Genomic DNA, 26524 nt, shown 5'->3' with positions numbered 1-26524 from the left:
TAAGGAATAGACTGAATTGGAACAAAGTGGTATACCGGGGTCGATGTGCTCTCAATGGATTGAACCAGGACCTGTGAAGCATCTGGGGTAAACCATGGAATTTGTGGGGCCTGGATATGGAAAGGGTACTGTGGTTTCAGTGCATTATACATGACAGGTAGAGACTGAGTGTGAACAAATGCGGCCTTTGTTGTCTTTTCCTAGTGCTACCTCGCGCACATGCGGGGGAAGGGGGTTGTCATTTCATATGTGGCAGTGTGGCGACGGGAATAAATAAGGGCACACAGTATGAATCATGTACATGTGTATATATGTATATGTCTGTATGTGTATATATAGGTATACGTTGAGATGTATAGGTATGTACATGTGCGCATGTGGACGTGTATGTATATACATGTGTATGTTGATGGGTTGGGCCATTCTTTCGTCTGTTTCCTTGTACTACCTCACTAATGTGGGTGTTAGCAACAAAGTATAATAAACAAATAAATAAATAAATATGATTTCCCAAGAATACTCAACAAACTTATGCCTCTGTAGTTTGAACACTCACCTTTATTCCCTTTGACTTTGTACAATGGGACTATGCATGCATTCTGCCAATCCTCAGGCACTTCACCATGATCTATACATACAATGAATATCCTTACCAACCAATCAACAACACAGTCACCTCCCTTTTTTAATAAATTTTACTGCAATACCATCGAAACCTGCCACCTTGCTGGATTCTATCTTCCACAAAAAGCTTTCACTGAGTCTTCTCTCTTAACCAAACCATTCGCCCTGACCCTCTCACTTCACACACTACCCCGACCAAAACACCCTATATCTGCCAGTCTATCATCAAAAACATTCAACAAACCTTTAAAATACTCACTCCATTTCTTTCTCACTTCATTACTACCTGCTATTACTTCCCCACTTGCCCCCTTCACTGATGTTCCCATTTGTTCTCGTTTTATGCATGTCATTTACCCCCTTCCAAAACATCATTTTATTCTCCCTAAACTTTAATGATACTCTCTCACCCTAACTCTCATTTGCCCTCCTTTTCAACCCTTACGCCTTTCTCTTGACCTCCTGCTGCTTTCCCAGTCATCTGCACTCCTTCCATGCAAGTACTGTCCAAACACCTCTGCTTTCTCTTTCACTAACTACCTTACTTCTTCATCTCACCACTCACTACACTTTCTAATCTGCCCACCTCTAACCTTTCTCATGCCACATGCATCTTTTGCACAGGCCATCACTGCTTCCCTAAATACATGCCATTCCTTACCCACTCCCCTTACGTCATTTGCTCTTACTTTTGCCATTCTACACTCAATCTCTCATGGTACTTCCTCACACAAGTGTCCTTTCGAAACTCACTCTCACCACTCTCTTCTCCCCAACATTCTCTCTCCATTTTTGAAAACCTCTATAAATCTTAACCTTTGCCTCCACAAGATAGTGATCAGGCATCCCTCCAGCTGCCCCTTTCAGCACATTAACATCCAAAAGTCTCTCTTTCACATGCTTATCAATTAACACGTAATCCAATTATGCCCTTTCACCATCTCTCCTACTCACATACGTGTACTTATGTATATCTCTTTTTAAACCAGGTATTCCAATCATCAGTCTTTTTTCAGCACACAAATCCACAAGATCTTCACTATTTCCATTCACAACAATGAATACCCCATGTACACGAATTACACCCTCAACTGCCACATTACTCACCTTCGCATTTAAATCACTCATCACTAAAGCCCAGTATTGTGCATCAAATCTGTTGATGCACTCACTCAGCTGCTCCCAAAACACTTGCCTCTCATGAAGGTGATATTGCAATTCAGAGGGTGTTCAGATAATATTATCTAACACATAATTTTTCTATACGTGCATCATTACATATTTCATGGAGACAGTTCACCTCATCAGGTGCAAACAATTCATAAAGTTTTTAAATCCTAACACCACCACAAAAATTCCATTTTTCCTGATCCATTCTTAACCATACACTGGCCAGAAGGAATCTTTGAGGGGGTGTTGTTTTTCAAAAACTTTATGAATAACTGGTTGAGTGTCCCTTATCCAAAATGCCTGAGACCTAGAAGTGTTTCAGATTTTGGAATATTTGCATATATATAATGAGATATCTTGGGGATGGGACCAAAGTCTAAACACAAAATCCATTTGTTTCATATACACCTCATACACATAGCTTGAAGGTAATTTATACAATATTTTAAATAATTTTGTACATGAAACAAAGTTAGCGTAACACTGAACCATCTGAAAGCTAAGGTGTCACAACTTCAGACACCCATGTGGACAATCTGTAGTTGTTTGGCATCACCTTAATTCCTGACTGAATTTATTGCACTGATAAGCACTCATTTTCTTACACTTACTTACACATCAGTACTTACCAGTAAAAAAATATGAAATACCATCAATACAATGAAAAAATATGTTTAGGGTAACTATGCAGCACAGCAGCATCAGTAAAATACCTGTATCAGCTGTTAAACAAGAACAACTAACAAGTGCTGGTTTTCCGTTCCCACCTACAATGCTGTTTTGATTAAAAGGTTACATTACATTGTATTTAATTTTTCAGGCTTTGAAATATTGAAACTAAATAAGCATATAATTTATGATAATTACAGGCAGCTGCAAATGTAATGAAAACTGAGAAAACTTTCAACAATGTTGCTCGTCAAGTTATGCTCAAACATGGTATTTCAGGCAGAGATGAAATTCAGATTTAACATGAAAACCATGTTTTGCACTTCTCATGAATAACTTGATTTCTGCTTACAAAAGAGTATAAATGTATAAAAAAATACTAGATCTACATATGGCCTGAGAAACTTGAGGAGGAGGGTACATCAATGTTGACATCATTGTGAGAAGGAACATCAGAGGTTGAAGGACCAGGAAGTAGGTTCCTCTAAGGATGAATAGGCATTCTGCTGGATGGCTTTTTTAAACGTTTTCTCTAGAGTCAACTGCCTCATTAACAATGGTTTTTGTCTCAGAAGTCTTTCTCTGAATTTCTAAACAGACATGACTTCTTGTTCTGTTATGAATGCATGCTGCTCTAGTCCTTCAACAAGTCCATCACACATTTTCACTAAGTTGACTATATGCACTTTTTCTGCAGTGTTAACAAAGTCATCTTCATTGTCTCTTTTATCATGATCACCTTGATTCAGAACTTTTTCTTTCTTTTCTTTCATACTATTCGCCATTTCCCGCATTAGCGAGGTAGCGTTAAGAACAGAGGACTGGGCCTTTGAGGGAATATCCTCATCTGGCCCCCTTCTCTGTTCCTTCTTTGGGAAAAAAAAAAAAAAAACAAGAGGGGAGGATTTCCAGCCCCCCACTCCCTTCCCTTTTAGTCGCCTTCTACGACACGCAGGGAATACATGGGAAGTATTTCAGAACTATTTCAGCTATTTCACTATCAGTCTGAGAATGAAAAAATGGAGCCTCATTATCAGGTAAAAACTTCTTCAATATCCACTTCTTCTAGTTTACTGTGGACTCTTAGAGCCTTTTTGACATTTACATAAATATCTTTGTGCCACAGGGCAAAGAATGAGCAAAAAACACAGATTAAAGCATGCAAGTCTGATAGTGACGATGCTCTGTAACAAACTGGCATCAACAGAGCATCAGAGCCCGACATGGGCAAGAGAGGTCAGGTGTGGAATTTTCGACTTGTAACGGCATGTTGCTCTTCAAAGAGTTTCAGATTTCAGATTTTCGGATTAGGGATGCTCAACCTGCATTTGCACCTGATGAGGCGAATTGTCTCCCATATGTATAGTGAAGCATGAATACAAACATTACAAGTTAAATAAAACTATCTGAACTCCTACTCAAATACAATTTCACTTTCATAACTATCATTATGGACTAGTGTGATCAACATATAGAAATAAATATTTTTTTTTCATACATATTTGCCATTTCCCATGCTAGCAAGGTAGCGTTAGAACAGAGGACTGAGCCTTAGAGGGAATATCCTCACTTGGCCCCCTTCTCTGTTCCTTCTTTTGGAAAAATAAAAACAAAAGGGGAGGACTGCCAGCCCCCGCTCCCTCCCTTTTAGTCACCTTCTACAACACGCAGGGAATATATGGGAAGTATTCATTCTCCCCTATGCCCAGGGATAATATATACATATATCTTTATTTATGGATCTGGAGAAGGCATATGATAGAGTTGATAGAGATGCTCTGTGGAAGGTACTAAGAATATATGGTGTGGGAGGCAAGTTGTTAGAAGCAGTGAAAAGTTTTTATCGAGGATGTAAGGCATGTGTACGTGTAGGAAGAGAGGAAAGTGATTGATTCTCAGTGAATGTAGGTTTGCGGCAGGGGTGTGTGATGTCTCCATGGTTGTTTAATTTGTTTATGGATGGGGTTGTTAGGGAGGTGAATGCAAGAGTTTTGGAAAGAGGGGCAAGTATGCAGTCTGTTGGGGATGAGAGAGCTTGGGGAGTGAGTCAGTTGTTGTTCACTGATGATACAGTGCTGTTGGCTGATTCATGTGAGAAACTGCAGAAGCTGGTGACTGAGTTTGGTAAAGTGTGTGAAAGAAGAAAGTTGAGAGTAAATGTGAATAAGAGCAAGGTTATTAGGTACAGTAGGGTTGAGGGTCAAGTCAATTGGGAGGTAAGTTTGAATGGAGAAAAACTGGAGGAAGTAAAGTGTTTTAAATATCTCGGAGTGGATCTGGCAGCGGATGGAACCATGGAAGCGGAAGTGAATGATAGGGTGGGGGAGGGGCGAAAATTCTGGGAGCCTTGAAGAATGTTTGGAAGTCGAGAACATTATCTCGGAAAGCAAAAATGGGTATGTTTGAAGGAATAGTGGTTCCAACAATGTTGTATAGTTGCGAGACGTGGGCTATGGATAGAGTTGTGCGCAGGAGGGTGGATGTGCTGGAAATGAGATGTTTGAGGACAATATGTGGTGTGAGGTGGTTTGATCGAATAAGTAATGTAAGGGTAAGAGAGATGTGTGGAAATAAAAAGTGTGGTTGAGAGAGCAGAAGAGGGTATTTTGAAATGGTTTGGTCACATGGAGAGTATGAGTGAGGAAAGATTGACCAAGAGGATATATGTGTCAAAGGTGGAGGGAACGAGGAGAAGTGGGAGACCAAATTAGAGGTGGAAAGATGGAGTGAAAAAGATTTTGAGTGATTGGGGCCTGAACATGCAGGAGGGTGAAAGGCGTGCAAGGAATAGAGTGAATTGGAATGATGTGGTATATCGGGGTTGACGTGCTGTCAATGGATTGAACCAGGGCATGTGAAGCGTCTGGGGTAAACCATGGAAAGCTCTGTGGGGCCTGGATGTGGAAAGGGAACTGTGGTTTCTGTGCATTATTACATGACAGCTAGAGACCGAGTGTGAACCAATGGGGCCTTTTGTTGTCTTTTCCTAGCGCTACCTCGCACACATGAGGGGGGAGGGGGTTGTTATTCCATGTGTGGCGAGGTGGCGATGGGAATAAATAAGGGCAGACAGTATGAATTATGTACATGTGTATATATGTATATGTCTGTGTGTGTATATAAATGTGTACATTGACATGTATAGGTATGTATATTTGCGTGTGTGGACGTGTATGTATAGACATGTGTATGTAGGTGGGTTGGAACAGAGAAGAGGGCCAGGTGAGGATATTCCCTCAAAGACCCAGTCCTCTGTTCTTAACGCTACCTCGCTATCGCGGGAAATGGCAAATAGTATGAAAGAAAAGAAAGAAAAGATATATATATATATATATATATATATATATATATATATATATATATATATATATATATATATATATATATATATATATATATTTACTTTGTTGCTGTCTCCTGCGTTAGCAAGGTAGTGCAGGGAAACAGACGAATGAATGGTCCAACCCACCCACATAAACATGTACATACATACACGTCCACACACGCACATATACATACCTATACATTTCAACATATACATATATATACATACACAGACATATACATATATACACATGTGCATAATTCACACTTGCTGCCTTTATTCATTCCCATTGCAAACCCGCCACACATGAAAAGACACCTTCTCCCTCCGCATGCTCGCGAGGTAGCGCTAGGAAAAAACAACAAAGGCCACATTCGTTCACACTCAGTCTCTAGCTGTCATGCATAATGCACCGAAACCACAGCTCCTTTTCCACATCCAGGCCCTACAAAACTTTCCATGGTTTACCACAGATGCCTCACATGCCCTGGTTCAATTCATTGACAGCACGTCAACCCTGGTATACCACATCGGTCCAATTCACTTCATTCCTTGCACACCTTCCACCCTCCTGCATGTTCAGGCCTTAATCGCTCAAAATCTTTTTCACTTCATCCTCCCCTCTCCAATTTGGTCTCCCATTTCTCCTCGTTCCCTCCACCTCTAACACATTTATCCCTCTTTGTCATTCTCTCCATGTGACCAAACCACTTCAATATACCCTCTTCTGCTCTCTCAACCACACTCTTTTTATTATCACACATCTCTCTCACCCTTTCATTACTTACTCGATCAAACCACCTCATACCACATATTGTCCTCAAGCATCTCATTTCCAACAAATCCACCCTCCTCTGCACAACCCTATCTATAGCCTAAGTCTCACAACCATATAACATTGTTGGAACCACTATTCCTTCAAACATACCCATTTTTGCTTTCTGAGATAATGTTCTTGCCTTCCACACATTCTTCAACACTCCCAGAACTTTTGCCCCCTCCCCCACCCTGTGACTCACTTCTGCTTGCATGGTTCCATCCGCTGCCAAATCCACTCCCAGATATCTAAAACATTTCACTTCATCCAGTTTTTCTCCATTCAAACTTACCTCCCAATTGACTTGTTACTCATCCCTACTGTACCTAATGTCCCTCAACCCTGCTGTACCTAATAACCTTGCTCTTATTCACATCTACTCTCAGCTTTCTTCTTTCACACACTTTACCAAATTCAGTCACCAGCTTCTGCAGTTTCTCACCTGAATCAGCCACCAGCGCTATATCATCAGTGAACAACAACTGACTCACTTCCCAAGCCATCTCATCCACAACAGACTTCATACTTGCCCCTCTCTCCAAAACTCTTGTATTCACCTCCCTAACAACCCCATCCATAAATAAATTAAACAACCATGGAGACATCATGCACCCCTGCTGCAAACCGATGTTAACTGGGAACCAATCCCTTTCCTCTTTTTCTTACTCATACACATGCCTTACATCCTCGATAAAAACTTTTCACTCCTAGCAACTTGCCTCCCACACCATATACACTTAATACCTTCCACAGAGCATCTCCATCAACCCTACCATATGCCTTCTCCAGATCCATAAATGTTACATACAAATCCATTTGTTTTTCTAAGTATTGCTCACATACATTCTTCAAAGCAAACACCTGATCCACATATCCTCTTCCACTTCTGAAACCACACTGCTCTTCCCCAATCTGCTGCCCAGTACATGGCTTCACCCTCTCAATCAATACCTTCCCATATAACTTCCCAGGAATACTCAACAAACTTACACCTCTATAATTAGAACACTCACCTTTATCCCCTTTGCCTTTGTACACTGGCACTATGCATGCATTCCGCCAATCCTCAGGTACTTCACCATGAGTCATACATGCATACATTGAATATTCTCACCAACTAGTCAACAACAGTCACCCCCTTTTTTAATAAATTCCACTGCAATACCAACGAAACCTGCCACCTTGCCAGCTTTCATCTGCAAAACTTTCAATACCTCTTCTCTGTTTATCAAATCATTCTCCCTGACCCCCTCACTTCACACACAACCTCGACCAAAACACCCTATATCTGCCACTCTATCATCAAACATATTAAACAAACCTTCAAAATATTCACTCCATCTCCCTCTCACTTCACCACTACTTGTTATTACCTCCCCACTTGCCCCCTTCACCGATGTTCCCATTTGTTCACTTGTCTTATTCACTTTATTTACCTCCTTCCAGAACATCTTTTTATCCTCCCTAAAATTTAATGATACTCTCTCACCCCAACTCTCATTTGCCCTCTTTTTCACCTCTTGCACCTTTCTGTTGACCTCCTGGTGAAGGGGGATAATGGGGAGGTAATAACAAGCAGTGATGAAGTGAGAAGGAGATGGAGTGAGAATTTTGAAAGTTTGTCGAATGTGTCTGATGATAAGAGTGGCAGATATAGGGTTTTTTGGTCGAGGTGGAGTGCGAAGTGAGAGGGTCAGGGAGAATATTTTGGTGAACAGAGAAGAGGTAGTGAAAGCTTTGAGGTACAAGAAAGCCGGCAATGCACTGGGTTTGGATGGTATTGCAGTGGAATTTATTAAAAAAGGGATGACTGTGTTGTTGATTGGTTAAGGATATTCAATGTATGTATGGTTCATGGTGAAGTGTCTGAGGATTGGCAGAATGCATGCATAGCACCCATGTACAAAGGCAAAGGGGATAAAGGTGAGTGTTCAAATTACAAACGTTTAAGTTTGTTGAGTACTGCTGGGAAATCATATGGGAGGGTACTGAATGAAAGGGTAAAGGCATGTACAGAGCATCAGATTGAGGAAGAGCAGTGTGGTTTCAGAAGTGGTATAAGGTGTGTGGATCAGGTGTTTACTTTGAAGAATGTACGTTAGAAATACTTACAAAAACAGATGGAACTGTATGTAGCATTCATGGATATGGAGAAGGCATATGACAGGGTTAATAGAGATGCTTTGTGGAAGGTATTAAGAGTATATGGTGTGGGAGGTAAGTTGCTAGAAGCATTGAAAATTTTTTACCAAGGATGTAAGGCATGTGTACGAGTAGGAAGAGATGAAAGTGATTGGTTCCCTGTGAATGTTGGTTTGCAGTAGGGGTGCATGATGTCTCCATGGTTGTTAAATTCATTTATGGATGGGGTTGTTAGGGAGGTGAATGCAAGAGTTTTGGAGAGAGGGGCAAGTATGCAGTCTGTTGTGGATGAGAGGGCCTGGGAAGTGAGTCAGTTGTTGTTCACTGATGATACAGCACTGGTGGCTGATTCAGGTGAGAAACTGCAGAAGCTGGTGACTGAGTTTGGTAAAAGTGTGTGAAAGAAGAAAACTGGGAGTGAATGTGAATAAGAGCAAGGTTATTAGGTTTAGTAGGATTGAGGGACAAGTTAATTGGGAGGTAAGCTTGAATGGAGAAAAACTGGAGGAAGTGAAGTGTTTTAGATATCTGGGAGTGGATTTAGCAGCAGATGGTAGCATGGAAGCATCAGTGGGCCACAGAGTGATGGAGGGAGCGACGGTTCTGGGAGCGTTGAAAAATGTGTGGAAGGGGAGAACATTATCTCGCAGAGCAAAAATGGGTATGTTTGAAGAAATAGTGGTTCCAATAATGTTATATGGTTACGAGGCATGGGGAATAGATAGGGTTGTGGAGGAGAAGGGTAGATGTGTTGGAAATGTAATTTTTGAGGACAATATGTGGTGTGAGGTGGTTTGATCGATTAAGTAATGAAAGGTTAAGAGAGACGTGTGGTAATGAAAAGAGTGTAGTTGAGAGAGGAGAAGAGGGTGTTTTGAAATGGCTTGGTCACTTGGAGAGAATGAGTGAGGAGTGATTGACAAAGAGGATATATGTGTTAGAGGTACAGGGAATGAGGAGATGTGGGAGACCAAACTGGAGGTGGAAGGATGGAATGAAAAAGATTTTGAGTGATCATGGCCTGAAGATACAGGATGGTGAAAAGCTTGCAGGAATAGAGTGAATTGGAAGGATGTGGTATGCCGGGTTCCAACATGCTGTCAATGGATTGAACCAGGGCATGTGAAGCTTCTGGGGTAAACCATGGAAAGTTTTGTGAGGCTTGGATGTGGTAAGGGAGCTGTGGTTTCGGTGCATTACACATGACAGCTAGAGACTGAGTGTGAACAAATGTGACCTTTTTTGTCTGTTCCTGGTGCTATCTTGCTGGAGGGGGGATGCTATTTCATGTGAGGTAGGGTGGCGATATGAATGGATGATGGCAGTAAGTATGAATATGTACATGTGTATATATGTGTATGAATGTATGTATATGGTGAAATGTATAAGTATATGTGTGTGTGTGGGATTTCATGTATATACATGTGTATGTGGGTGGGTTGGGCCACTGTTTTATCTGCTTCGTTACGCTACCTCACTAACGTGGGAGGCAGTGATTAAGTATAATTAATGAATAAAAGCAATGTACCCAAATTACTAACCAGCCCCGTATGTGAATATGGGAGCTATGAACAGCTGGGTTGAATGAAGACCAGGATTCGAACCTAAGTGGGCTTGATCGTTGGCAGCCCATCAGTGCATCATGGTCGGGAAAGCTAACTGCTACATCATGCAATAACGGCATATTGTAAATGAAAAGCTTGATTTTTGCTACTTAGATACACTGATACCCAAAGGCTAAATAATATAAAGACAAGTAAACAACATAAAGTACCTTTCTTAAAAGAATCTCAAGAAACAATTTTGTAAGAATATTCAGAAGCTTGAGACAAGAATTCAGAGTAATCACAAGTAACACAAAATTTATGAAAAAAGTAAGAGAACTGATGAAGATACAAAAGACAAAAGAAAAAAATTAGCTATAGAAGCTAAGAGGAACATAAAAAATGGAAAAGTATGACTAAGCTAAACTTCCATCAAGCATGGTATCTCTATGATTTAAACATGGACAACAATATTCACAATCAAGAAGCCAAAGTGGCATCTACAGATGTCAAAAAGACTAGGACATTTCTTTTTTTGCCAGTGTAAATGAAGAGATGACTAATATAAATACAATACAGACACTGAATGTCAGTGAACCCATACAGTCAGCCACAGTTACAGAAGGGATGGTAGGAATCAAAATAAGCAATCTGAATGGTACAAAATACCTTGGCCATGCTGACTACCACCTATGAAAATAGAGAAAAAAAAACGTTTTTAAGATTATCAACGTTTATTACTGTTTAAGACTTCGAAAAAAACATGCAAAAATGGATAATATCTCGCCTATCTATGAAAAAGGAAGTACCATAAAAGGTTGCTTAGTACTTATTGGCCTAGCATTTGACTAGTTTTTTTTAAGATCATGGAGTCCATCACAAAAGATGGTCAGATATCACATGAAGTAGAAGAGTTAATCCTTAAGCAAACATTAGTTTTACTAGTAGACATTTCATTATACTGCAGTTATCAAAATACTGGATAAATGAATAGAAACCTACGAAGAGTCATAGATATCATGATGCAACATGTATATATACTTTGCTAGGACTTTTTATAAAGTCGCTAATCAAAGATTGTTGTTGAAACTCATGCTTGGATTTTCCATAATGTGCTAGGACTTTTCATAAAGTCGCTAATCAAAGACTGTCGATGGAACTCATGCTGGGACTTTCCATATAGTGCTCCGACTTTCCATAATAAAGTCGCTAATCAAAGACTGTTGCTGAAACCCATGCTAGGACTTTCCATAAAGTGCTAGGACTTTCTATAAAGTCGCTAATCAAAGACTGACTTGAACAAATTCATACTAAGACTTTCCATAAAGTTGCAATTCAAAGAACTTAATGAAACTCATAAATCATGAAGTGATTATGATCCTTCTGGACGGAAAGAGTACAGTGAGTTGGGGTGAACATGTGGACCTCTCAATAGCAAAAAGTCACAAGTCGTGTACTGTAAGCGAGTGTACTTGGCTCATCCTATCTGCACGGTTTGCTTGGAATTGCTGAGTTACATATTTCTCTTTGCCGATGACAGAATGATCTACAACGTAATTAAATGTTTTTGCCGATAACAAAAAGATTTACAATGTAGTCACATACATTTGCCGATGATCTACAACGTATAATCTTGCAACGAAGTATTAAGATTACAGAACAGAGGAAATGTGGAGTGAAAAATGACACCTAAAGTTTAATACAGCTAAATGCAATGTGCTTCCAGTAGGAAATAAAATGGTTGCACAAAAAATTCTCAATGCCTAAAGTTAGACACAAATGAAAAGGTAAAGAGGCACTGACATGAGAATGTTGAGTCTGAAAAGGACACTGGAAACTGGAGTGTACATGGACTCTGAGCTGTCCTTTGAAGTGCATACTGATACCAAAGTCAATACAGGACAAATTGGCACCAAGAGATGCGTTATTCAATATATATATATATATATATATATATATATATATATATATATATATATATATATATATATATATATATATATGGAGTGGCTAGAGACTCAAGCTACCAAACCTGGCACGATAACGAAATGTCATGACATTGGTTGAAAAATTCTTTAATGGCATTTACATAAGAGAATTACGTAATGAGAGTAAAGTAACAATGATGCAAATAGAAATTACTAATTAAAGATGTGATGGTGTTGACAACGGTACGAGAACGCCAATATATCGCGAAGCAAGTAGGTACACTATCATACCACAATGAATGCCTTTCAAACTGCCTCAGCTGTGTTCAAATAAGCAGATAGAATAATCTATAATATAGGATACGTAGCTAATCAAAGAGTCTTAAAAGATAGGTCTCCCAAATACCAGTATCAAAAATACGAAAAAATGGCGTTCAGAAATTATTTCGCTCTTCCGCAATAAACAGTTTAATAATAAAACAACCAACAAACAAGTCATATAAGCCATAATTTAACCAGGAAGACTTCAAAACTTGTGTGAGATTTTCAAAGGACAGTGGTAGGCGATGGAGATCACAGGTGGGTGTCACTTCGATGTTATATGGTACCATTTAGTTATATTTGGCTCTCATATTTGAACAAGTCCAATCGTTCCACATGTCGCAATTGCTTCTGAAGATGATCAGGTAGCTTCATTTTGACATCTATTGTGATACTATTACAAATAATCTCAATTTGTCAAAATGATCTCAGCTCACCTTTATTATACCTTTAATTGTACATGAGTAACGAGACACTGAGCATAACACTAGCTTCAACTATTCATTCTGCTTCAGGACAGCCTACATCGTTAACCACAGCATAAATAAATTTAGGAAGCTCTATGATGGTAAAGAATGTTTAAAAGATGGAGCTCCAATGTACAAGAGAAACAATTACAATAAAATAAAAAAATCTACAAACAGGTGAAATGATGCTGTCTACACAGCCTTATTGATTTGTATTTGAATAATTATTGCAGGATGATTGATAGCTTTATCGACAATTTACTGTTAATACAATATACATGGATTTCACAATTACTCCTCCTACAGTCCCCAAGGATGGAGGTAATACACCGACAGGAAAAATCACTTTAAAATATATTCTAAATTCATAATGTACTCTTCAAAGTGTACAGTTCCAAAATGGAAAAATTTTTGTTGAATCCTGAATAATTCAATTTCTCCCTTGACACAATTATAAACCTTTCCCAGAGTTCTTATCTCTAGGCTCTGAACATACTAGTCTCCTGTTCCTGAGGTGAAGTCGACGTTATGTATGAAAAATAAGTTATTCTCTCCGTTTGATAGTTTATCTAATCTACACGTTTCTATCTTTTTCAAATGTTTACTATTATAATCCTGCTACTTGAGAAAAGTTGAATCAGTGCAGCAAATGAAAACAGTCTACTTTTTGGCGTTGTCTGTGTGAGCGAGTCGGTAGGGCCTGGGAGAGATATCTGGGTGACCGTAATACTTTGCCTCCAGGCCGGTTACATGCACTCTTATATTTGTTGAAGGCTCCGGTCATGGATAAAAGTCCACTTCAAGGTCGGGCATAAACTGGAATATAGAGAATATTATGGGGAAAAAAGAGAAAAGACAAGGGAAACCTACAAAGTTTGGAGGAAGTGAAAGACTTGTCTTTTGAAATGTGCCGGGTCATAATCAAAAGGAAAAACATGGGAGGGTACAGAATTCCAAAGCTTCGACGTGTAGGGAAAGAAGCAGGTATCAAAACGGCCCATCCTCGAGTTACCGACGGCCAAACAATAATCATGTGACGCAGCGGCTTGTCGAGCACTGCGTGGCCTAGCTAGAGATGGGGACACACAAGCAGCCATTTCTCGGGAGCAAAAAAACAAAGTAATACCTATAGAGGAGGGAAAGTGAACCAAAATTATGGCGTAGGACAAGGGGATCAAGTTTGGAAGTTAGCCTGGGACAGTTTATAAGTTGGATCGCTTTCGACTCAACCCTGTCAAGAAGGCATACAGAGATAGAACCTCCTCAAATGTGAGAGCAGTACTCCGTACAAGGACGAATGAATCCCTTGTATAAACTGAACACTGTTCAGAAGAACAGTTTCCACATCTAAACAGGACACCGTTTCTTAGAGGCAGACTTAGCTATTCCTGTAATGTTGGGTTTCCAAGAAAGATTGGATGTTACAGTTCATATAAGAAATTTCATCACAATCAAATCGATAAACCTATATTACTAAACATTTAGGTACGTAAATATGTCTTACAACTCTCTTTTTCAAGGTGGATATATAGCTATCAATTAAATCGCTATTTACTGTGTATATGTGTATCACCTTCAGTGTCACTTGCGTGACTATGTAAATGAAAACAATACACTTTAGCATCACGTTTCTGCATTCCTTTAGTCTTTAATCGGTGGCGGCGGCACGGAAGGGGGGTGGGGGGTGTTGGGGTGAAGAGGGGCTGAAAACCCCCCACTTTGAAAAGCAGGGGAGTTCAGCCCCCCATTTTGTTTAGACGTATAAAACTGCAGTATGCTGCACCGTCGCCTTCAGCTTTTGCTCCAGTGAGCCCTGCTCACCTTTTAGAAGCTGCCGCCGTCCCTGTATTTAAATGGTTTCTACTGAACCACGAGTAATATAGTAACCATATTTCATCTATGGCATCAGTCTCTTTCTCGTTTTCATCATGTTTTCGTTTTCCCCCTCTTTAATGCAAATTTTAAACAGATTAATACTAATCTTATCACAGACATGTATTCGTGCGTTTTCCCAACCAATTGTGGAAACACGCTGATAGTTGTGAGACATCACTCAACAGTGTTCACAAGGCAGGACCGAGATCGGCGTCGACAGCTGGCATCATTTCACTCCTTTGCAGATTTTGGTCTGAGCATGTGTTCTATCTATGTATTGAAGTAGAATAAACAATAGAAGAAGCTATCAATCACTGTATTATCAATCAACGACAATTATGGTTAGAATAAGGATGGGAGGAGATCACCGATTATACTTATGGTTATAATAAGGAGGGGAGGTCACCGATTTATCTAAAAATATACACAAAACATCACAAACATTGTCATAACTAAGCTACATAAACATTTTCTGAAGCAATAGTGACGTGGAACAAAGTGGACTTGAACATAACATAAAGAGCAAAAGCACGAAACTAAATATGAATAGACAAAGCCAGAGGAAGTGTCATCATATTGCCATCTTTAGCGCTTGCCGCTATCTTACTTCTCACAAGTTTTGTTTCTTTCTCTTTAAGGCTGACGCCACTAGTTTGTGGATGTTTTATCATTCTATGATAATAAAGTAGTTTGTAAACTTCATGATTCACCTAATTAACGTACATAACGGTGTTAAGGACACCAGTCTTGTGAGAGCAGTTGGGCGAAAGAATAATTTTTGTAAGCTGTGAATCATTTTTCTCATATAAACTTTACTGCACCAGCTCATATGACCACACATGAGGCAATCCCGATGGCATATATGTTGCTATAGTGCATTACGGCTGTTCGGCATATTTCGGAGTTTTGTCACAAACTGGATAGAAAAAAAAATCGCTCCATGGAAATACTTGTCAATTCTCTCTATCCCAATCAAGTTTTAAAGTAATTGGTCAAGGTTAAGAATGACTCCCAAGCCAATATAATCATGCAGGAGATACCAACGTGAAAGCAGCCATCTGGTCATAGGAAAAGTCACCCTCAGTCCATTTATCTACTTGCGTAAAGTAAGAAACTTATAGTAACTTAAGCAACAAATCTGTAATTTAACAGAAAGATTATAGTTCTGGGCAAAATATTACTTCGAGCGCCGCCTAATCAAGTCTCGGTGTAATCAGCCAGAGTTCAGTATGAGTTTGAAGCCAACATAATCATGAAACTGTACTAACCTGAAAGCAGCAACCTGGGTATATGAAACGTCAGCCTCATTCCTCTTATATACTCATGAAAATCTTAAAAATCTACAGTTCAATAAACAAGAATATTATATATTTTGCGAAAGTACTCTTTTAAGACTGATGATTTACACTATAGTTAATCTAGTAAGCTTTGTCATTGGTAATAGAAGTACGATTTCTTATATACAAGAAATCACAGTAAAAGTATCAGTAGCTACACTTTTTTGATTTACTAAAGGATAATGTGATTCAAATAAACCAATTACAGTAACACTTCTACAGGAAGTAAAGAGCAATCAATTATTTGTCAAATGAATTGTAATGCTGTCCAAATAAAGAGCTGTGGCATAATGACCAGTCATCAAAGGTCAACTACCATTAAAATACAAGAATCCTTAAACTCTATATCCGTCTTTAGAGGTCGAATACCATTAAAATATAAGAATCCTGAAATTTATATAAGTGGAACTCTAAATTATAATCGGCAGTAAGAGAAATAACATTCATTCATCACCCTGTAGAGAGGACTTTTCCCTCCAAGTAATACATTCAGAGGATAATGAAATATCACTTTCAATCTCTATAATATCTACATCATGACAAGCGCGGATACGTCCTCTACTACCGAGGCGTGAGTGCCGGGATACACTCAAGGGCATGGACGCCACACAGGAACCACACCTCCACACTGCCCACTATACACTTCTAAACAGTGCTTGTCTTGAGCTGAGTATCACTGAACGATACTCTCTCTTGGCACACTTACCTGTACATAATAATGTAAAATCCACAATAATTCTAATGATGTATTTGGATTCCATGACTGGCATTATAAAGAACAAGAGATAGAGCGAGGTACGACTTCCACCTTCCCCCGCAGTCACCCAACTGGGCCCTGGCAATGGCCAAGGTATAACGAACGAGTTTTTTTTTTCTTCAGTGATGTTAACGTTTACGAATGTTTTAACATTATTACATCCAACTGATAAAATGAATAAACGAAATGATATAAATGGAGATATTCAAGTTCGTATGCAAATGGAATGTTATTGCTATGCTACTTCTATTTTAGTTTTGTCATAACATTTTCACCAGTCATTATAATTTAGTACAAAATATGAATATCGTTTATAGTACCAGTTTGCAATTGAAAATATTTTACAGTCGTATTATACATAAATCGATGGGAAAAAAAAAAGAGTTTAGGCTTGTATTTATAAATGTCCCAACATCGCGTAGGAGTATTGGAAGGTATATTGGTTTCATGAGAATCCTTTAAGAAGAATCCAATAGGTCACGAGACTCCTTGTTACTATTACCTTATACTATCTAATAGAGTTATGTTAGAGTTGGGAGTGAGGGGTTGTGTTTGATTTTTTCCTGCGTGATAATGGAATTAACGAAGAATGTTGAAAGAGAGACGATTGTCCCAGGTAAGTCTTTATCTTTCATAGTTTGCCGGCTCTGTGAGCCACCATTTGACAGTGTACTTTTGATATAAGAGAAAGTTATACCAAGACCTGACATCCGCAATGAACTCGTAAGAAGGTAAATCTTATGTCGGATGTTTGTTTAATAAACCATTGATGTTTTACACGGACAGCAGACAGATCTATGATCAGGAAAGTGTTCAAGCTCTCGTGGAACGAAATGTTATTGACACGACATCTCCATTGAACAGGGGCTCAGAAGGGCTCATGTAACAAGAACCTAGTTAACCTTGCATGGGAATGGATGTTTAGGTTTATTTACTGCTCACAGCTACAGATGAAATGAATAAAGACCAAGAAATTACTCAGTTACAGCTCTCGAGTCTGTTATATATTTCCTTTGCTGATACAACTGTGCTGAGTGCTGTTTGGCTACGTAACATTTGTGGAGGTTAACAAGTGTTGCCACGAGTAAGGAGTATGATTCATTAACCTTTATGATACCCTTTGAAGATGCTGACCGCTAATTCAGGTCTGTATGGTCAGCTGTGTATATTGCGGTCTTACTAAGGATTTTGGCTTGAGTGCTGTTAAGCCTTGGAGTACATATTAGTCTTATGGAGGATCCACTTTCCTCTCCACCACTTAATAAAGCGATTCTTAAAAACAGTCTAGAGATGAAGTCTCGATCAGTGACTTGTAAACTGTAGAAGTTTCATCTGAGAAGCTTATTCCAGTTTTGATTAGATAACCATGTATCGTGACCTCAATGTTTTCCCCTCAGTATATACTGATAGCTTTTTTATATTACTAGGGAAATCCTGATCATGTATACCTGTCGGCACTTTAAAGACCAATCGTATTGTACGACATTTACCACATTAGCTTATTAAATGAGCAATGGCCTCACGTTAATACCTGGAGAAGTCTTAGAGGTTCTTATACTCTAGAACCCCGGGCTGTTCCTAGGCAGCTGGGTTGGGTCATTGGTCAATCAAACTGTTAGAAACCACAAACCACAGGACACTGTTACCGTCACAGCCTGGCTGGTCTGGCACAATTTTTGTAGGCTTATCCAGGGCGCTTGTAAATAGTTGTCTTTGGTAATTTCTCCCATGGTGTTTTGCAGGCATGATGTTGAAGAGTCTCATGCCGTGGATGTTTAGTGTGTCCTCTCATTTTGCTAAAGTTGCACCTTTGGATTTCAGAGGTAACACAAGTTTTAGTCTTTCATGCTGGTAAGAATTTATTTCTGCTTGTAAGTTGGGTTGATATACCTTTCCCGTTTGTGCCCCCAGGAGTAAACCTCAAAGATTTCAAGCACTCCCAGTAATGTAGCACCTTAACCACATTAAAGTTGGCCATGAAAGGTTTCTGCAATCTTTCTGATTCTGCAATTGTTTTGTTTGCTGAAGGTAAGGTCATTGATTCATTGACCATTATTACACTTGAGGGCTTTCATATAATTCAACTGTTTTATGATAGTGTCTCTCTCTGACCAGTATCTGTATTTTGTTTTCTTCATTTTCCTCATACAGGAGTTGTAGTGCACATGAATCTCAAGAGTGTTGTTATATATATTATGCATTTTTGATCTGTTAATGGTCTCAGTTATTAATGGATTAGATACCGTAGGGTAGTTACAGACTGACTGACATTCTGATTGGGTAAAATTTCAGTTTTTGGGCTTATCAAAATTAATTTGTTTTGAGAACAAATGTTTGTAGAGAAAAATATTAAGACTGGCCAAGCATAAATTGGATCTTCATGTTTAGCTTGGATAATCATTAGCTACTTTTGGATCATTATTTTTTCTACAGTGAATTTATAGTGTGGAGGGCTATGAAGGTCAGAAAAAATGTGTGGTTAATTTATATAAAAGTTACTGGAAAATTTAAGAATCAGCTGAACCCATTTTAACATCACTCACTGTCACTTAGTAGCTGAGATTTATTTTAATTACAGTGTTAGAAGGCAGATTTACCAATGATATTGTTGTCTGTTCCTTCGCATCACTTAATAAGAATATGCAGTGAAACTTGTTATCGCTTGAATGCATAAGAACTTGCATAGTGCACAAACCTCCATGCATTGGAATTTAAACAACTGACCATTTCAGTTAGGTAATTTCAAATGGAATTGAAAAGGTAAATCTCCTCGTCTGGGGAAAATTAGGTATGTTTTCATAGGTACTGATGATTTTTAGAAGTTTCACCAAAGTTACATTTATCATGGACGCAGAAACCCGGTTGAATTTATTGCTTCTAAAACAAAATATCTCTATATATCTTTATCTAAATGGTATTTGTCTGCCTTTGCTCAATATCAAAATATCAAAGCTCATCCCTATTATAACATAGACACAGTAGGCATAAACATATCCTCCACTCTAACATAGTATTCGAATAGTTGTTTCCTATTAGCTAGGCCCATGGCTTAGTGGTAGCATTCCTGCCTCTGACACAGGGGTCCTGGGTTCGATTCTGGCTGTTGGAGGTTTGAATGTTTTATGAGGGTGCGCGTTCCTCTGCTTTTTGTTCATATATATAGGGTGGGGGAGGGGGCGAAAATTCTGGGAGCCTTGAAGAATGTGTGGAAGTCGAGAACATTATCTCGGAAAGCAAAAATGGGTATGTTTGAAGGAATAGTGGTTCCAACAATGTTGTATGGTTGCGAGGCGTGGACTATGGATAGAGTTGTGCGCAGGAGGATGGATGTGCTGGAAATGAGATGTTTGAGGACAATGTGTGGTGTGAGGTGGTTTGATCAAGTAAGTAACGTAAGGGTAAGAGAGATGTGTGGAAATAAAAAGAGCGTGGTTGAGAGAGCAGAAGAGGGTGTTTTGAAATGGTTTGGTCACATGGAGAGAATGAGTGAGGAAAGATTGACCAAGAGGATATATGTGTCGGAGGTGGAGGGAACGAGGAGAAGAGGGAGACCAAATTGGAGGTGGAAAGATGGAGTGAAAAAGATTTTGTGTGATCGGGGCCTGAACATGCAGGAGGGTGAAAGGAGGGCAAGGAATAGAGTGAATTGGAGCGATGTGGTGTACCGGGGTTGACGTGCTGTCAGTGGATTGAATCAAGGCGTGTGAAGCGTCTGGGGTAAACCATGGAAAGCTGTGTAGGTATGTATATTTGCGTGTGTGGACGTATGTATATACATGTGTATGGGGGTGGGTTGGGCCATTTCTTTCGTCTGTTTCCTTGCGCTACCTCGCAAACGCGGGAGACAGCGACAAAGCAAAAAGAAAAAAAAAATATATTTATATATATATATATGTGTGTGTGTGTGTGTGTGTGTGTTTTTTCTTTTATATTACTTGCCATTTCCTGTGTTAGCAAGGTAGCGTTAAGAACAGAGGACTGGGCCTTTGAGGGAATATCCTCACCTGGCCCCCTTCTCTGTCCCCTCTTTTGGAAAATAAAAAAAAAGAAAGAATATATATATATATATATATATATATATATATATATATATATATATATATATATATATATATATCTTTCTTTCTTTCAAACTATTCGCCATTTCCCGCATTAGCGAGGTAGCGTTAAGAACAGAGGACTGGGCCTTTGAGGGAATACCCTCACCTGGCCCAATTCTCTGTTCCTTCTTTTGGAAAATTAAAAAAAAAAACGAGAGGGGAGGATTTCCAGCCCCCCGCTCCCTCCCCTTTTAGTCGCCTTCTACGACACGCAGGGAATACGTGGGAAGTACTCTTAATCCCCTATCCCCAGGGATAATATATATATATATATATATATATATATATATATATGTGTGTCATGTTTGCCCCAGTATGGAGCACTACTCACGTATTTAGGGTGGGTCTGCCTCCACCCATTTATTAGAGAGGAATCTAAAACCTTTCATCTCATTAATTCTCTGCCTGCTGTAATGTTGATGCCTAATCCCTACTGGACATGTATTATTGTGGTCACTTTTCCTTGTGAACTGCCTCGATGAATCAATGCTGTCAAGGCTTGGATGCATGACACATACTGTTTCTGCTTCCCATAGTTTGTTGGGAGACCAGCCACATTAGGACTGACCATTATGATACCTCCCCCTTCCCTTGAATAGCTAAACTTGTGAACTCCCTTCCATCTTGCTCACTTGATGTCTTTAAGAGTCAGGTCTATAAACACCAAAGGAGCTTTGATTAGATTTTTTTATGCTTTTTCTCTATACTTTCTTCCAAGATGGCCATTATTGGAATATGTTTTGCCTGTTCCATATTTGTTGCTAAAAAAAAATTGTTATCCCATATCTTCCCTGATCTTCATAGCACTCTCCACCTTAGAATTTAAAAAATTGTTATCCCATATCTTCCCTGATCTTCATAGCACTCTCCACCTTAGAATTTTGGTATCTGTTGTTGAATAGGGAATGATTATCAGAATAATGTTTTGGCATAATATTTTCCACATAGTACACTATCATTGCAAAACAATATCTCTGATACTGGTACTCCAAAGTTAGTTTTAACACTCCCCTGAACTGGAATTTGACCTCAGATTATTTCTTTGTAACCATGTTACTTTTAGCTAATGTAAAATGTATTGCAGCTTGACGAGCTAGCAGAACAAAGGCTGTGGGCCGGTTGATAATGACAAGTGTATTTTTTATTGTGCCTTATATCCCTTCTTGCTTTAGTGAAGTAGCACCAGGAACAAAGTGTTGTCTCATTTGCACTAGTACACTCGCTGAATGGCATGTATAGCGTACCAGAAACTAAAGTGTACCACCTACACTCTTGCCCCACAGGTTAACTCATTGCTTTACTTTGATTGTTTCATATACCCACTGCCAATATGTCATGCCCTCAAAATCCACAGTTATCGAATTCATTCCATATAATTTTCAGGTCCCAGTAATCCGAGGTATCCTTCCCTTCACCCGTCCATCTTCTTAGTCTCCCCTCCACCATGCTTTCTCCACATTTGACACAAAACCTCTTTAGTCTTTCATTGCTCTTTCATCTAATGTTTTGGACCATCTTGGCACACACTTTTGGTCAGACTGCTGTCTACCATGCATGTCTCAAACTTTGTCATCACTTACATAACAAACCCCCCTTACACACACACACACACACACACCACGTTTCCAATCCATTCACTCTCATATTGTCTTCACCACACATTTTGCTTGTGTTCATGTGCCTGGTTAGTTTTATGGGGTATGATAATTTATTCTTAGGATTACAAATAGAACATAAACATGGAAGACACTAGGAAGCTTGGATCCCAGTTTGCAGTAAGAAATAGGTGCAAACATGGTCTGGAAAGTCTGTTATGGTGCATGGATTCTAAAGTGTTTTGACCTAACAGAATCAGTCAGTATCTAATATCACTGAAGAAAATATTTAAGAAGGTAGAATATTGTATTTTCTCCCTTATGTTGGCATTGGAGGGTGCTGCATAATTGGAAAGGTCTTATGGCAAGGGTATATCTCATCTATGTAGATTTACAGTGATTATGGTTGTTTTCTGGGTTTGAGTTAATTTTCCATATACCTTTTCACATTACCCTCTTTTTTTTATTTTTTCAAGCTTAATTTCACATTATACGCAGCTATATGTCATTCACATATTCTTTACAGTTATTTACTTTCCATAGATTATGCACAACTATGTATCTATTATTTATACAGGCAGAATGTTCTTTGCATAGATTAGTGAACAATAATATTTCATTAAAATTATAATCACTGATACTGTAGAAATTGTTTCTTTTATTCTAGAAATGACCACATTAGTAGGCATAAATCTGGCATCATGCTAAGTTGACTCCTATACACTGTTTATCATGATCTGTAGGTGACTGAAAGATTTTACAGTTTTCCACCTATGACCATCGTGCTATCTGACCTCCCTGTAGGTGATCCAGATGGGAAGTTCAGATATTGGCAGGAAAAATGCTTGTCAAATGATTTTTTTTTTTAGGCACCCCACTCTGAGCCTTCGAGGAGGATGAGCACTCCCCGCGTGACTCCTTCTTCTGTTTCCCATTTTAGAAAGTTAATACAAGGAGGGGAGGATTTCCGGCCCCCCGCTCCCGTCCCCTCTAGTCGCTTTCTACGACACGCGAGGAATACGTGGGAAGTATTCTTTCACCCCTATCCCCTTGTCAAATGATATGCACTGCTATTTTCCACAAGTGCATCTCTGTATGTGCACCTCAATTTAAGGGTTAATAGAATGATAAACTTGGAAGACTTTGTAAGATCAGTAAAAAACAAGCGCAAGCTAAGGGCACTAAGATGAAAGAGTCATTGCCCAGGGGCTATGCAAATGAGGACCCAGTAGCTAGCATATAGGAATGTGTAAGAATATACCGAATTGATTTTGGGAAGTCTGCCTGCTTTACTGGGTTATTTGTTACTTGGACCCTTAAACTGTGGTCACAAATAAGTAGACTGGATCCTTTTGGGGCAAGAGGTCAACCTCTGGCCATTTCAAGCTGAGACACTTTGTCTGAGGGCTGTCTCTGTGATGCTGTTGCTGTTTCTACAAACAGTTCATCTGCTCCTCCCAAAGCTGATCTGCCTGGTCATCCAACTTTTACCTTTACCCTCTTGCTCCAGGAGTCCTTTATTTTTCTGAGAGGCTTCCACAGTGCTGAGGAAACTGGCCAAGTGGGACCATAGGTGATGTTTTGTGTGTGTGGTGTGTGTGTGTGTGTGTCCATTTGATGAGAGTGCAGGGCAAATGCAGTATAACAAAGCAGGTTACTTATTGGATCCAAGATAATAACATACTTCAGTTGCTTAAAATCGTGTAACACGAGATTTTTGTACCATATTGTTTTGGTATGGACTTAATCCAATTAGACCAAATTAAGACCGTACGTATTTGATTTTGTAGGGAAAAGTAAGATAAAAAGATAGTCTACCAGTGACTAGAGGTCTAAGTTTTATTACTGGAAAGAAGCACCAAATGGGTTTGGACATTACAACCATTAAGAACCTAACTCATCAGAAAAGCATTGGAGGACATCTGTGACCAAGTTAAGTAGTACTACATACGAATCGAAACTATTGGAGACCAGACCTGATTTTGTAAACATCCATCAGTGAAGAGCTTTAATGTGATACATTAGTGAAAGTTGCTCAAGTTGAAGCGATTAGATCCGCTAATTGCCTCTTCTTATTGACATTAAATGCCAGTTTATAGCGTGTGGAAAGTAATCATGATAATGGTATTGATAAATCTCTTGGTAAAGGTTTCAGCTAAACATTATTGCTGATTCTGAAGACGTCCATAGGGATTTGAAAACTACACGACCAGTATCCAGACAGTCAACATACAGTATTCTATTGGAAATGCAGTGAGTGAGTTTTGATCACAAAGCGTGTACTTTAGCTGTTAATTGTTAATCTAGGCTTTTTTTTTTTTTCAAGTAATAAGAATGACAACAAAGGTATTGTAAGTCCAATTGATTTTAAGTATTTGTAGTTAACCGAACAATGCATAAATTATCAGAAGGCTTGCAGCATTTGAAAGTTTATTTTTTTCCGTGTCCTAATGCAATTCAGACACGACTGAACACGTAATTTCTACCTACAGTGATCATTCATTGGTTCATCTGCAGTTATTGGAAACTGTGTAAGAGGTTGATTTGATTAAGAAACGAAACGTCATTTCATGATTTCAAATGGATCTCAGTATTTATGCACAGAATAAAGTTTGTGTGTTAATTTGCAACCAAGCATACCCGGTGTCGAAAGTCTAGAGATATCGTGTCTTCGTTGTGATTTCCGTGTGCATTTCAAAATTTAATATAACAAAGTAGTTCTAAGGTTCATACATTTCAAGCACAAGTAAAAGAAGATGCGATTGATATTAGGAGATGATATTTTATACTTTAAAAGGTCGAAGTGAATATGGGCGGTTTTCGCACGGGTAAGAGATTAGATTGGTCCACTTTCAGAGGGCGATAGGCAATTTTTGATGTTCAGACGGGCAGAGAAAACGGATGATGGTAAATCATTTATATCGTGGATTTTCCTTTCATTTTAGATATGTTTGACCGCACCTTAACTATTGGAGGTATATGGAAAACCCAGACGACAAAGGATATGCTGGTCTGTGACGAAAAAAACGTGTAGTGGTGTCTTCGTAGATGGAGACAGGATGCTAAACCAAAATACGTCTTCCCACCTACCACTACATCTGGTACAACAGCTAGCTGGAAGATAGCTATGAACCCAGTGAAGTAGAGAGAACTGCAAATTGAGGACGAGTGATCTTAGGTGTCGCGTATAATGCAGTAGCTTCTTCCCGAACTGTTGGAAGAGGTCTAGATAGTGGCTGGAGAGATTTGGGGGAATTTAAATGTTCAGCGTCAATAGCCCCTTCCGTAAGTTGGAGGAGGAGGAATCCATGCGTTGGAGGCATAGTTAAGTTTGGGAGGAATGAAAGTTGTAGATGTTCTTGAATTCATTTACAGGGAATCCAAGTTTTTTTTTTTTTTCCAAAAAAAGGAACAGAGAAGGGGGCCAGGTGCGGATATTCCCTCTAAGGCCCAGTCCTCTGTTCTTAACGCTACCTCGCTGACGCGGGAAATGGCGAATAGTATGAAAGAAAAGATATATATTTTTTTTTTTTCCAAAAGAAGGAACAGAGAATTGGGCCAGGTGAGGGTAGTCCCTCAAAGGCCCAGTCCTCTGTTCTTAACGCTACCTCGCTAATGCGGGAAATGGCGAATAGTTTGAAAGTTTGATATATATATATATATATATATATATATATATATATATATATATATATATATATATATATATATATATATATGTGTGTGTGTGTGTGTTGTGTGTGTCGGATATAATTCTTTTTTTTTTAATGTTAGGTGAGATGGGACGGGCAAGTGAAGCCCTAATCAAAGCCATCTCATTAATACTTTCTCTGTCTCTCTCTCTCTCTCTCTC

At 39.1% G+C, this 26524-nt stretch overlaps 2 protein-coding genes across 4 annotated transcripts in view; one reads left to right on the top strand and one right to left on the bottom strand.

Annotated features, from left to right (window-relative positions):
• LOC139765646 (putative phosphatidate phosphatase) overlaps positions 1-17050 on the bottom strand; it is a 224089-nt gene extending 207039 nt beyond the window's left edge. For 2 of the 3 annotated variants that reach the window (XM_071693339.1, XM_071693341.1), the window contains exon 1: positions 16926-17043. In XM_071693339.1, the coding sequence (XP_071549440.1) occupies positions 16926-16989 (64 nt within the window). In that variant the 5' untranslated portion in view covers positions 16990-17043. Of the gene's footprint in view, positions 1-16925 lie in introns of all 3 variants that reach the window. The other variant, XM_071693340.1, reaches the window with a different exon arrangement.
• Positions 17051-17499: 449 nt separating this feature from the next.
• The window catches only part of Orp8 (Oxysterol-binding protein-related protein 8), a 446356-nt gene continuing 437331 nt past the window's right edge, over positions 17500-26524 (top strand). Inside the window, 1 exon segment of the mRNA XM_071692826.1 lies at positions 17500-17592. Within this exon segment, the coding sequence (XP_071548927.1) occupies positions 17550-17592 (43 nt within the window). The 5' untranslated portion in view covers positions 17500-17549.

The sequence above is a fragment of the Panulirus ornatus genome, chromosome 55 (genome assembly GCF_036320965.1).
Source record: "Panulirus ornatus isolate Po-2019 chromosome 55, ASM3632096v1, whole genome shotgun sequence".
Classification (NCBI taxonomy): domain Eukaryota; kingdom Metazoa; phylum Arthropoda; class Malacostraca; order Decapoda; family Palinuridae; genus Panulirus; species Panulirus ornatus.
The sequence above is the reverse complement of the archived record's forward strand: the minus strand, read 5'-3'. Positions and strand labels throughout refer to the sequence as shown.